The sequence below is a fragment of the Neoarius graeffei genome, chromosome 24 (assembly GCF_027579695.1).
Source record: "Neoarius graeffei isolate fNeoGra1 chromosome 24, fNeoGra1.pri, whole genome shotgun sequence".
In the NCBI taxonomy this organism is placed as follows: domain Eukaryota; kingdom Metazoa; phylum Chordata; class Actinopteri; order Siluriformes; family Ariidae; genus Neoarius; species Neoarius graeffei.
In genome coordinates, this window is record NC_083592.1 from 16,986,226 (window position 1) to 17,000,930 (window position 14,705).

Here is a 14,705-nt window from a genome sequence, read left to right on the forward strand (position 1 = left end):
TATTGTCCCCAAAGGGGCGATTGAGTGTGCAGCAAGACAACATAAACACATATAGACAACACATAACACAGGACAGACCATAAAGTGCAATTGGTCATTAAAAAGTTAAAAGGTTAAAAGAAAAAAATAAAAACATCATAATAAAATAAAATCATCATCACACCATAAAATGCCACAAACAACACCAGAGATCAAGTCAAGTGATCAGTGAGGATCTGAGTTTAACAGGGAAATGGCACTGGGGACAAATGAAAATCTAAATCTGTTGGTTTTGACAGAGGGGAACCTAAAGCATGAATTTTAAGGTGGTCCACAGGCCGGGGGCGCAGATGGTCGTGGCGGACTTCCTCTCCCGTCAAGGGGGGGGGGGGGAGTCAGCTGCGAGCCGGACGGCCGCCCGGCCTGAGTCGGGCGGTGGGGGTATGTGGCAGCGGGGGCGTGGTCAAGCGCCGGTCTGTGACAGGAGGGCGGAGTCAGGGAAGGTAAGTGGCAGAATCACTACACCTGACGGCAATTAACCTGTGTTTGTGTGTGTCTTCCCAGTGACCGCGCCCTACTTAAGGAGGGAGAGCGAGAGCAGAGGGAGCTCATTCCCAAACCAGACGCCGGTCGTGTGTGTGTGTGTGTCTATTTTGTTTAAAGTTGTTCACTGAAAAGTGTGGCAATAAAAGCCCTATTTCTGAACCTGATCTCTGTCCTGCCGTCCTCTGTGCTCCACCCACCCGTACAAACCGTTACAGGGGGAATTTCCTGTTTGCAGCAGTACAGTGGATAGCAGCAGAAGAGGACATATCAAGCCACACAAGTAATATATATATATATATATATATATATATATATATATATATATATATATATATATATATAAGAAAAAAATATACCTGAGATAAATACTAAATTACAGGAATTAAGTTCAGTGGTGCCCAACCAGTAGCCCGCGGTCGACCGGTCGCCCGCGGCCTGATCACAAGTCGTCCGCGGGAGGTTTGGGGGGGAAAAGAAAAAAAGGGGGGAAAACGGGAAAAAAAGCAATTTTCGCAACCGCACCGGCTGGTTGTATGTGTGTGCGTGTGCGCATGTGTAGTCTACCAGTGACACGTGCGTTATGGGAAATTGACAGCTGACCCCGGCAGTGGCCTAGCAACAGCAACGGGCAGGGACGTCACTAGGTTTGAGAGACAGGGGTAGCTTAGCACCCAGAGGAGAAAAGGTATTGTGCGCGCGCAGCGCGCGCCGAACATTTTTCAGAGCACCTACTAAGGCTGTCAATCAATTCATTATTTCAAGAGCATCACACCTTGGGGACACACTTCCCACCATTTCTATTCTATTTTAAAATTGCTTTCATCATTTAATTGCTTGCTGAAGCAACTTCACCAGCTAAACTACAAAAATGTGAAAAAAAAACAAACAAACAAATGGTAGGTGTCATGCATTCCTGCGCAAACTGAAGAGGGCAAGTGCTTCACAAATCATCATGTAAACATTCTACAGAAGACTCAATATAGCCTAGGTAAAGTTAAGCAAATGCAAACCACTGACATCAAATTACAATCTCACCGTGTGTGTCTGCAAATGAAAGCATAGAATTCTGACTCTCTGCAAACCCAACTCAATGGAAGCCCGCACCGCGCCTGCTGCAGAATGCCCGCGTAGTTTTTTAAGTCCTACTAGCCTACCACTCGACGTGACGCTTGACACAGAGCCAATGAGGAGGAATCATAACGATATTAATAATATTGCATTAAACAATAAATAAGCAAGCAGAAACTGTTGTTCGGATTAACTTGCGTTCTTGATGGCTCATGTTCAGTGCTTTACTGCCTTTGTTTTTATTGGGAAAAAATACAAATAATTTAAAAAAGGGCAAAAAATATAGGGTGGCTTTGCCATAAGATAGGGTGGCTGGAGCTACCCTAAAATGGGTCTGGCGACGTCTATGGCAACGGGTTAACATGGCGGAGGGCCCGAGCAAACCGAAACGTCCCAAGACCTATCATTTTCACTCTGAATGGGAGGAAGATTATTTTTTTGTTTATTTTAATAAAGCGCCCATTTGTCTGATCTGCAATGCAAAGGTGGGATTGGCAAAAAAAGCGAATGTTGAGCGTCATTACAAGACGATGCACGCCGGGAAGTACGAGAAGGAATACCCCGCAAAAACCCCTTTACGTGCCGCAAGACTCAAGGAACTGAAAGCACGCCTGTCTGAGCAGCAGGCACAATTCACCAGACCTAATGAACAGTCGAAGGCCGCAACAATTGCTTCATATCGGGCTAGTCACATCCTTGCTAAACACAAGAAGCCATTCAAAGACGGCGAGGCGTGGAAGGAAGGCTTTCTGGAGGCCGCGGATAGCCTATTTGACGGCTTTAAAAATAAAACGGAGATCATGAAGGCGATTAAAGATGTACAAATGTCCCGCAATACCACTACAAAGCGATGTGAGGTAATGGCTGTGGACGTGGAGGAGCAGCTAAGAAAGGACATCGATGCATGTGAATGCTTCTCTCTGCAGTTTGATGAGTCAACTGATATGGTGGATGTGGCTCAGTTATGTGTTTTCATCAGAATGGTTTTCGAAGACATGAGCGCCAGGGAAGAGCTACTGACCATGTTGCCACTAAAAGGACAAACGAGAGGCGAGGATATTTTCAATGCCTTCATGACATTCGCCCGCGAGACAAAACTGCCGCTCTTTAAACTGATTTCTATAACCACTGACGGTGCCCCTGCTATGATAGGCCGCACAAATGGATTTATAGCACTGTGCAAGCAAAGTGAGTCTTTTCCAGACATTCTGAATTATCACTGTATTATCCACCAGCAAGCACTAAGCGGGAAGATCGTTCAAATGAAAGACGTGATGGATATCTGCATGAAGATTGTGTGTTCAGTGCGCGCCAGGAGTCTTCAGAGAAGGCTTTTCCGTGCACATCTGGAGGAAAGCGACGCTGAGCACACCGAGCTGCTGCTTCATACAGACGTCAGGTGGTTAAGCAGAGGGAAGTTTTTAGCCAGATTCACAGAGCTGCTGCCAGAAATCAAGGAATTCTTGAAGCTGTCTAAACATGCAGATTATCATGACAAGCTAAATGACCACCAGTGGCTTTTAGATTTATCTTTCCTCACCGACCTCACCCACGAACTCAATTTGTTGAATGTAGACCTGCAGGGTAAAGATAAAGACGTAGTCCAGATGATGAGTTCTGTGAACACTTTTAAAAGCAAGCTACAGCTCATGTCACGGCGGCTGCAGCAGCGCGACCTGCACACAAACTTTCCAAATATGCATGCTGAACTACAAAGTCAAGGTAAAAGGCTGATGCAACTTGATATTGACCGCTATATGGAGCATGTTCAGAACGTCTCGTCAGAATTTGAGCGGCGTTTTACTGACTTTGCGACCCTCGAACCTGTAGCAACCTACATGTGTAATCCATTTGGTGCAAATGTTGCTGTTGGTGACATTGCTGACAAAGTCAAATCACTGTTCGATTTGGAACGCGATGCGATTGAAAACGAGATTCTAAAATTGCAAAATGACATTGTCATGAAAGCCAAATCAACATCGGCCCCGCCTGGAAAGCACGCAGCGTTCTGGGAGCTGCTGTTGGATGAGAAATACCCCAATCTCCGAAGATGTGCTTTAAACCTGACAGCTCTTTTTGGTTCCACTTATTTGTGCGAGTGTGCGTTCTTGCACATGAAAATTATAAAGTCCAAGTACCGATCAACAATGACTGACGACCACCTTGTAGCCTGCCTACGCCTTGCAATCAGTACCTACACTCCTGCCTACGAAAAGCTCGCCTCCTCCTCCCAGTGCCAGGTGTCCCACTAGCTGCCTCCGCTCTGCCCAGCGCATCGTCTCACCCAGCCCACAGGTAGGCAGTTATGGCTGTGTGTCTGTCTGTCTGTCTGTCTGTCTGTCTGTTATTATAAGAAGCGGCTCATTTTTTGGAGGATTGTTGTCTGCTGTCTGTGAATTATGCCAACAGTATTATTCTGCAACGTGTAATGTGGTCTGTGTGTGTCTGTTGTTATAGGAAGCGGCTCATTTGGAGGATTGTCTGCTGTCTGTGGAATTATGCCAATAGTATTGTTCTGCAACGTAATGGACTGTTCTGCAACTTGTAATGGACTTTTCAATTTCTGGCCTGTTCTGCCACCTGCAACTTGTGATGGACTGTTCTTATTATGATTGCATGGCAGTGTTTGTCCAAATCTGTTGTACTTATGTTTTACTGATGTAGGCCTACTTATAAGTCTGTCAACTTGTAGCCTACTTTATGCTTATGTGGACATAAAGTAAAGTGGTAAACAAAGTAGTATTGTGTTGTTGTGAAGTTACTGCAGGCTGGCGACGATGTTTGTGGTTTGAAATGTTGGTATTGGACTGGTAGACCCCGGAGGGGTTGGCTACTGAAAAGTAGACCTCGGGTCAAAAAAGGTTGGGCACCCCTGAAGTAGATGAAACACACTTATTTCACATATCACGTGGTCATACTGCAAAAGAAAAAACAGAATAAAAACAGAAAAAACAATGCAACAACTATTGACAGACATACAGATGTGAGTCTACTGTGAGCAGTGCTGGTTGTACAGTCTAACAGCTGCATTTAGGAATGATCTGCGGTAATGCTCCTTCACACACTTAGGGTGGAACAGCCTCCTGCTGAAGGAGCTCTGCAGTCCAGTGAGTAAGTCCTGTAGGGGGTGGGAGTCATTCTCCATCATAGGTGACAGCTTAGCCATCCTCCTCCTCCCACCCACTACCTCCACTGGCTCCAGGGGGCATCCCAGCATAGAGTTGGCCCCAGTACCGGTTCACCCAATACGCACACTACGCACGTTGTGTAGGGCCCCGCAAACTCATAGAGGCCCCATGGGGGGGAAAAAAAACGTGACGACGTGACCGTCCGTCGCGCTGCTCACGCACGTCAGATTCCCAGTGCATGTGCATCAACCTAGCAAGATGAAGCGGAGTTATCCCTCGGGGAGTGAAAAAAGGAAAAAGAAACTGCATGAAAATGAACAGCGGGAACAGCAGTCAGGTAACTCTCCTCTCCAGGTGGGAGGGACGGGGCTAGTCGGTGTTTGACCTACATAACAGGGCGGTGAGCCCTGGGTGAACCCCGGACGGTCTCCATGTGCATCTTGCTGGCTTCTACAATTTAAGTGTTATATCAGTCGTTCTGAGTGTAGTTACAACTGCACTTATACAAAATGGAAAGTAATGGATAAATATTTACTAAGATTGAATTTTGTTTGCTTGGATAGTCCACAGGCAAATATAGATGCAGATATATTAGTGAATAAATAAAACTCGTGAAATATTATGACAATGGTGCTAAATAGGCTAAATAATAATCTAAATCACCTACATTTTAAGTACAGTATCTGAAGGTAAAACAAGTGCAGCCAATTTGATGGAGCTGAATTAATAGTAGCCTTATCTATATTTTACTTCTTCAACATTGTGGTTGACTCCACAATAGCATCCATTGATGAACGATTTGAAACTCTGAACCAGGTGAAGCAGAGCATTTTTTAACATAGTTACTGGGAGACCAAATGGCCAGTGGCCAGATTTGGTCTCCTAGTCAATGCCAAACCAGCTCTGGGAGACCAAATTTTAAACCAAGTTATGTCTTATCATTTGGTTCAATCAGTTGCAATTAATTAACCAAGTACCATGTAAGTATACATTTAACAAGGAAAACGAAGATCTATGTTATAAGATATACACACAAGATCATGTTGGTTAAGAAAAACAAAACTAAAATTTGGTTACTGAGATGGCTGATGTCAGAATCCGATGTCATTACTGTGTAACTTTGAGTGTCTTTGACATAACATTTGTGCTTGGTATTGCTCTTGATAGCTGTGTAGTCACTGTAGTGTGTTTGTCTGTATGGTGATTGGTGAACCATTTTGCATCACAGAATATGCCGCAGTGGTGCAGCCGCATGGACTCTGGGGCCTGTGATTGTATTGCCCAGACCAGTTGGTCTCCTAGTGGAAAATCCTTAAAAAATGTTCTGAGGTGAAGACTAAATATGGAGTAGTGCTGAACTTCAGCACTGCATGTCAGATGTCCAGTGACTCCTTAAGGCTCAGTGTATGGAACTTGAGAAATCTCTGACCTTCAACCAAGACTGTGACATCAGTGGAGTTGATTTGGCAAACGAAATCAAGAATTTACCTGACCTACCATCAGCTAATATGACTGCCTTTGAGCTGCTTTCTTTCCTTTGTGAGAAAAATCTGGAGGAACTCTATCCTAACCTTTGGATAGCCCTAAGAATTGCTGTCACTCTGCCTGTGACAGTTGCCTCAGCTGAGAGGAGCTTCAGCAAGTTAAAAATGATCAAAAGCTATCTGAGCTCTTTCATGTCTCAGGAACATCTGAGTGGTTTGGCCATCATGAGCATCAACCATGATGTGGGGAAGCAAATATCATATGATGACATTATTGATGATTTTGCATCCAGAAAGTGCAGAAAGGGACATTTTTAATGGTGAGTAATTTGTTACACATTTAGTTCGATTTGATTTGGTCTGATTTGGGCCGAATCCCATTTCACCCCTTGGACCAACCCCTTGGCCCTTCCCCTCCATTTTGCGCATTCACGTGAAGGGGTAGGGGTATCCCAATCCCAGTTAACGCGGAGGGGTAGGGGAAGGGGTAGGGCTTCTGTACCCCTCCAAACGGAGATTTTCCTGGAGCTGACTCCGAACGAAGGGGTTTGAGTGATTTCCCACAATGCCATGCGGATTTCAGCGAGATTTCATGCGGATTTCAGAAAGATGGCGGTTCCCGCGGCGAAAGATTGTCATAAATGTATTTTCTCCATTATTTACGTGTTTTAAGTTGTTATCCAGAGGAAACACGCCGCTTGATTCGCTTTCGAGCTGAGAATGAGCAGCGATTTCTGAAATCCAAGCTGCTGCTAAAAAGCTTTGGGAGTGAGTATTGTTTTCGGTTGCTTGACTGCGTACATTTTGTTCTGTTATTCTCGCTTTTATTGTTTACATGAGTGTTCTGACACCTCATTCTGTCGGATGTGGTGCACGAAGCGCCAAAGATATCCCATTCAGTGGTGTTAGTTAACAAATCACACCCTGCCAGCAGAGATTTCTGGTTCTGGCTCTGACTGTAGCGGCTGGTCGCAGCCAATGACGCATTTGGTCGCGTTTTGCTAACGTAAACGCTGACGGAGGTACGCGATGACGTATGCGATCGTTGAAGGGCTATCCCAATACGTAGGGGTTGAATTTCAAGCCCTATCCCTTGTAGCTCAGTTTCAAGGGGAAGGGCCAAGGGGAAGGGGTAGAAATTAGAATTGGGATTGGGCCTTGGTCTGTATTTATTTGGAGTTAGACCAACAGGTGGCGACACTAGTGCAATTTGTTTAAAGGGGGGATGAGTGGAAGCACTGGGTGTCAGATGCGACTGTTGAACATTTTGGGGTTCAGTTAAGAGGGCCCCTTAGCAGAATTTTGCCTAGGGCCCCATGGAGGTCTGAACCGGCTCTGGTTGGCCCTCCTGATCAATTTGTCCAGTCTCTTCCTGTCAGCTGTGGAGATGCTGTTCTCAAAACAAACCATGCCATGAAAAATGGCTGACGCCACCACAGTGTCAAAAAGGTCTTGAGGAGTGGTCCTTGCACTCCAAAAGACCTGAGTCTCCACAGCAGATCCAGCCTGCTCTGACCTTTCCTGTACAGTGCTGTGGTGTTATCAGTCCAGTCCAGTTTGTTATTCAGGTCAATACCCAGGTACTTATAAGATGTCACCAGCTCAATGTCCTTCCCCTGGATGCTAACTGGTGTTGGGGGGAGTGAGAGCGCCTGCGAAAATCCACCACCAGCTCTTTAGTTTTCCCCACGTTGATCTGGAGGTGGTTTTGCTGGCATCAGTCCACAATGTCCTGCAACAGTCCTGTGTACTCCCTGTCGTCCCCATCTGTGATGAGGCCAATGATAGCAGAGTCATCAGAGAACTTCTGCAGGTGACAGGTGAGTGAATTATAGGAGAAGTCTGCAGTGTAGAGGGTGAACAGGAATGGGGCCAGAACCGTTCCTGTTCTACGCAGTTTTGAACATGTAAAGAAAGTATTCATTCTGATGTTGTTTAACACCTGTTACTTGAGAGAGATCAGAAGCAGATCCAAAGTTATTCTTAACTGTTCAAACATTACAGCTCATGCTGAATAAAACTCACAGATATTTTTAACAACACAGTGGAGCTGAAGAAGGCAGTGAAACCTGTACACACGCATTTATAGATTTAGTCAGCTTTACATTTGAGTTCTCTTTTCTCTGTCAGTGTTATCAACCTTTTTCTTATGAGCACAGCCACAGCAGCTCATCATTTACCATTAATCATTCCCATCAAAAGTACCTAGGATAAGTTGATCCTCTGTCCATCCAGCCAAATTATCAATGAAAGGTTGCACAAAATAGCCAGGGCTCTTGTCATACATTAATTAATTTGGAGTATTGTCTTCATTCTTAGACTGACCACTTCCACCAATTTTGACACACACAAAACACAACACACACAAAAGACAAAACACAAAGGAGGAGAATTTCCTAGGCAGAGTGAGGCAAAATTTCAACAAATCATAATATTGTGAAATAATTCTCAGCTTGGACTGTATAAACCTCTCAGTCTGTCTCTGGAACACTATCGAGACCATATCTATACAGTATATGGCAGTTTTAGGATATACGTGGTTGAGTAAGACTCAAAAAACTTTTTAATCCCCAGAAACACTCGGAGATAAGGATAACTTGGGCAAATCAGACAAAGCAAATTCAGAGGAATCAAAATCAGACAGATCAAAATCACAGTCTCTTCCAATCAGCCCTAGGAAGCGGCATAGGACTATTTATATGATCAACATGTGTGCGATTGGGATACCCAAAACTACTTCATCCAATCGGTCCTAGGAAATATCATATGACTATTTATATGTTGCACATAGGTGAGCGATTGGGATAACCAAATTTCAGATCCCCAAACAGAAGAAAAGAACCCAATACATTTGATGATACAATTCTCTCTTACCCTCCACATTGAGATACCAGACACAAGACCCCAGAAAACTGATAGGTTTTGATCTGTCTGTACTCTAAGGGTAACAGAAATGGTGATGAAGCATTACATCACTGGTTTAGATTACCCTACTTTATGAAAGAAGAGAGACATTATGACATTACATCACCCACTGGATCATAATCTTAGGAAAGAAGAAAGACATTACTGTTCAAAATAACCTTCATTATCCAATCATCAATCATCATTATCCAATCACATAGTTACAACACACACTTGAATGTGAAAAAAATGTATATATATATATATATATATATATATATATATATATATATATATATATATTTGATGTGATTGACAAAGCTAAGTTATCTATGTATGACAGGGTAACAGAAATGGGTGATGAAGCATTACATCACTGGTTTAGATTACACTACTTTATGAAAGAAGAGAGACATTATGTACCATTACATCACCCATTGGATCATAATCTTTAATCATAATCAGAAAGACATTACTGGTCAAAATAACCTTCATTAAGCAGACAGCAGAATGTGCAAGTGAAGATAAATCTCAAACATTTAACTAACCAAAACAAGTAGCAATCAGACCAACCTATACCAGTTTCAAGCTTGCCAAACATATATTTCTATCAGAATGTCTAGTGCTATGGACACATTCCCTCAAATCTTTGATTAAAAACTTTTTGACTCTTAAGCTGTGCTGGTCTGCGAGTAAGTCTTTCCTGACTAAGATCCTAATGGTACAATCTGGCCAGTATGGATCTGGCAGACCCCAGTCAGTGGAAGACTGTCCTAGAACAACATGGAATCCTACTGGGCAGACAACAGAACCAGATGCACTTCAGTGGTAAGACAGTGAAAGCTATTTCAGTTGCTGTCACGGATCTAGCAGCTCAGATACGACATCTCCAGTTGGCCCAGACCACTGTCCGAGCTCCTACTGTGCCACCTTCTGCTACAACTGCTCCATTCCAGCCTGCTGTTTCACCAAGGAACCACATCTGCCCCCCTCCAGAATGTTATTCAGGGGAACCCTGCACTTATCATTCTTTTCTGGCACAATGCAGCTTGATTTTTGAACTACAGCCATCCACTTTCTCCATGGATCGAGCAAGGGTGGCTTATGTCATTACCCAGCTGTTGAGTCAGGCAAGAGAGTGGGGCACAGTCATCTGGAAGGCCGAGGCACCATATTGTCAGACCTTCTCCACATTCTCACAGGAGATGGAAAAGGTTTTCGATCACTCCAAACATGGCAGAGAGATGGCTTGGGAGATGCTCCGTGTTCGTCAGGGAAACAGCTCAGTATCTGACTATGCCATAGAGTTCCAGACCCTCGCCACCTCTAGTGGTTGGAATACCAAGGCTCAGTTTGATGCATTCTTCAATGGTCTTTCAGAAAGCATAAAAGCTGAATTAGTCACCCTGGAACAGCCTGTCAGTTTGGACACCCTATTAGATTTGGCTATCTGCACTGATGCTCACCTGCAACAACACTGCAAGTGGAGAGCTACTAGAGGTCCCTGGAGGGCTACCAGTGAAGGAACAGTTCCCTATCCCAGCTTGCCCTCTCCTCAGGTTCCATTTCCTACCTCACTGTCAGCCTCTAACCCAGAACCCATGCAAATTAACCATTATCACCTATCAGCAGCAGAGAAACACAGAAGAATTAACTCCAACTGCTATCTGTATTGTGGTGAGTCAGGCCACTATGTGTCTTCTTATCAAGGAAAAGCCAACACTCATCAGTAAGCTGATGAGTACAATTGAGCGTTATCCTCATCAACCTTTCTACTGGCTACTCTCAAGTGGGGTCATCAGCAATGACTGCTCATGTTATTCATTGACTATGGGGCCAATGGGAATTTCACTGATGCTTCCTTGGCTGCTCAGTGAAAACTGCCCTTTCTCCCTTTAAAGATACCCCTGATAGCCAATGCCCTGAATGACAAGAAGTTTGCAGATATCATTCATGTGTCTATTCCAATGACTCTTCTTGTTTCTGACAATCATTATGAACAAATGCAACTTCATATTATTGAATCCCCCATGCACCCATTATTCTTTGTCATCCCTGGTTAGGGAGACATAACCCTCAAATTGACTGGGTCCACAACAAGATTTTGGGCTGGAGCCCATTCTGTTCGTCTCACTGCCTCTTCCAAGCACACATGCTCCTTCATCTAGTTCTGGACCTCCCAGGGGAGTTCCCAGATCTGTCCACTGTTCCCCCGATTACAAGGACCTCAAGGCTGTATTTAGTAATTCCTGGGCTATTGCATTGCTGCCTCACTGGCCCTCTGACTGTGGCATTGATTTGCTACCAGGCATGACACCACTTAGGGGGCATCTGTATTCCCTTTCCAGACCTGAAACTGAAGCCATGGAGGAGTACATTCAAGAACCACTAGCCATAGGCATCATTCATCCTTCCTCCTCCCCTGCTGGAGCAGGGTTTTTCTTCATCATGAAGAAAGATGGCTCCCTCTGCCCTTTCATTGATTATTGGGGACTCAGTAATTAAGTACCACTATCCCCTTTATTTCATGTCCTCTGCACTTGAGTTACTCCATGGTTCATCTGTGTTCAATTAGCTAGACCTCCTTAATGCCTACCACCTGTCTGTATTAGAGAAAGGGATGAGTGGAAGACAGCCTTTGACATTGCCACAGGCCATTATGAGTACCTTGTCATGCCTTTTGGCCTCAGTAATGCCCAAGCTGTCTTCTAAGCTTTGGTAAATGACATTCTTAGGATATATTGAATAAATTTTTTTGTCGATTAGGATGACATTTTGATTTTTTTTTATAAGTCCTCTGACCTCTCTTATCAACAAGCTGTTTGCACCCACAGAACTGTCACTCACTCAATGTTTTTGTGTGTGTGTGTGTGTGTGTGTGTGTGTGTGTGTGTGTGTGTGCCATTCTGTGTAAACTCTAGAGACTACTGTGTGTGAAAAACCCAGGAAATCAGCAATTTCTGAAATACTCAAACCAATCCATCTGGCACCATCAGCCATGTGACAGTGAAAGTCACAGAGAGCACAATTTTTCCCATTCTAATGTTTGAAGTGAACATTAACTAAAGCTCTTGATTTGTACAATGCATGATTTTATGCATTCTGCTGCTGGCAAGAGCTGATTAGCTAACTACATAAACAATAAACAGCAGGTGTATTGGTGTTCCTAATAAAGTGGTCAGTTTATGTAGTGCCCTGCTGCAAATGATGTTTTGTTTCTTTGGACATGTGTTTGGTTGGCAAATGTGCGGTGTATCTTGAAATGTTGTTTGTTGAATTGCTGCTGTTGTGAGGTGGGTTTGCATTGATGTGGAGAGGTCTGTGTTTGGTGCTTTATTTGGGAGGGTGCTGAAATGTCCCATGTCTTGATGGTCTTTGAGTGTCTCATGTCGTTTCCTCTGTTTATTTGAGTAATCAGGTGTCAATCTGTTATTAGCCAATTAATGCCAGTCAGAGATGAGTGTCAACTACCTACCGGATTCGGAGAGGGGGTGGGACTAAAAAGGAAAAAGACGAGGCTCAGGCAATTAACGGGAGAAAAAACGAGGGAAAAGAATAGCGACACAATGTAAAGAGCTAGTTGTAAGCCGTTTGAAACTGTTTAAAGTTGCTATTGTTATTGAAACTAAAAACCAGTGGTTTTGTATGTGGTTACCTGGTACAAAATGCAAGAGTGAGCCGTGTTTGAAGCTGATTCAGCTGGAAATTATACTAAACTTCGGCGACACCATTTTCTGTTGTGTATTAGTGCTAGTTAGCCTCGTTTTCACTAGCTGGGAGAAGAAGGAGACTCTGTGTGCATGTGGGAGACATATTTTGCGCCAGGTTTTCTGAGTGATTATGGATGTTATGTGTGAACTGGTGACAATATGAACATTTATGGGAACGAATAGTGGGTTTATTAGTGTTGTGAATTTCTGCATAGTGTGCCTCAAAGCCCACATGCCTGCCTGCCATCCCGCTGCCACGGAGGCCACCGCTGCTGTAGAGGGTGCTCAGGACTTTGCGCTGCTGCTAGGGAACCTGTTGCACATGGACCTGTCTTCAGGACTGTTTTCTCCATCTCATTTCACCTGTCTTCGCTGAACAGAGGGTTTGAGGAAAACTGTTGCTAACTATTTCTGAATTTCCAAGGATCAGTGAGTACTAAGAAAATACTTTTTATGAGGATTCAAATGAGCTCCAACATGCGCTCCAACGACATGGTACCATAGCTGAGTTTTACAAAACCCCAGGTATTATTTTATTTTATTGATTTCAAGGGTCACCAGGACATTTTAAAGGGGTGATTGCCTGTTTGTGTGTTTATTAAACATTTCATGTTGTTGCAATGTATATCTGCAGTTGCAGTGTTTATGTCCGATAAATGTGGTTAGGGTTGGGCTATGGTGTGTTGAAAGGTATGCATGGGAGGCTGTAAGCTCACAATGACAGTATAGCTATAAAATCAGCTAACTAGGCCTCTCGGCACCCTAGTCAGAGTCATATGCTCTATAGTTAAAGTAGATATATCCCAAATTTAATATTTTAGTAGACTCCCTCCAATTCGCCTCCATGCTTAAGGGGTTATCAGGTGTAAAGGGGTATGCCATGACAATTCTGTAACACATTAGAGTTGAGTGGGAGGGCTACATATAAAATTAGAAAGGGTGCCTGATGTTTGGATAGTACTGTACCATCTAAATGCCTCCATGCAGCATCTCCACATGCAGTGCTGTGGAGGCACTGTTTCATGTTATCTCCTGAGTCAGGATCCTGAAAGGAATCCTGACTGACCAGAGCACTATCTTTACTGTATGTTATGCAGTCTTTGCAAACTGTATGAATTATTAGGAATTAAATTGATTCATAATAGTGTTTACCATCCTCAGACAGATGGGCTGGTTGAATGAGTTAATCAAACAGTTAAAAACATGACTCCTAAGTTCATAGACAATGACACTTGGAATTGGGATACATGGCTTGAACTCCTATTATTTGAAATATGAGAGGTCACACAAGCCTCCACAAGGTTTAATTGAATTATTGTATGGGTGCAAGCAAAGTGGTGTCTTAGATGTTATTCAGGAAAATTGGCAGGAGGCACTTTCAAACAGCAAAAGTGAAATTTAGAACATTCTTGACCTGAGAGTAAAAACTCCACACACTAGGGCAATTAACATTGGAGAATTTGCAATAGGTGCAAGAACATAAATTCTGGCTGTATAAAGGAGGGGCTCAGTTTGAGGAGATTTCACCAGGAGGAAAAGTGCCCGTTTTACTACCATCAAGCTCGAAATTACTTGCCCAGTGGCACAGACACTTCAAGGTCACATGGTGAGTCGAAGAAGTCGACTATGAGGTCAGGCGAATGTGAGAGACAATGCACTTCAAATATACCACATCAGTCTCCTAAAACTGTAATGAGCAGAGATTCCTTTGGCACTCATGATGGTGGTTTCCATAAGAGAGGAGCTGGGACTGGAGGTAATTCTCAAAAGTGCAGCCCAATTCACCCTGGTCCCCTGTGGTGACCACGTCTCACTGTCTTGGAGGTTACAGGTTGCCAGTTTGCAGGGGAATTTTTCCAATGAGTTTCTGCCTCGACCCAGTCACA

At 43.8% G+C, this 14,705-nt stretch overlaps 1 protein-coding gene across 1 annotated transcript; it reads left to right on the top strand.

Annotated features, from left to right (window-relative positions):
- Positions 1–2,123: 2,123 nt before the first annotated feature.
- Positions 2,124–3,845, top strand: LOC132872345 (zinc finger BED domain-containing protein 5-like). The gene has a single exon (XM_060907115.1). It carries the CDS (start codon positions 2,124–2,126, stop codon positions 3,843–3,845), a length of 1,722 nt encoding a protein of 573 aa, XP_060763098.1.
- Positions 3,846–14,705: the final 10,860 nt, after the last annotated feature.

Coding starts and splice junctions, on each gene's coding strand:
- LOC132872345 (XM_060907115.1), top strand. CDS start 2,124: ATGCACGCCGGGAAGTACGAGAAGGAATACCCCGCAAAAACCCCTTTA.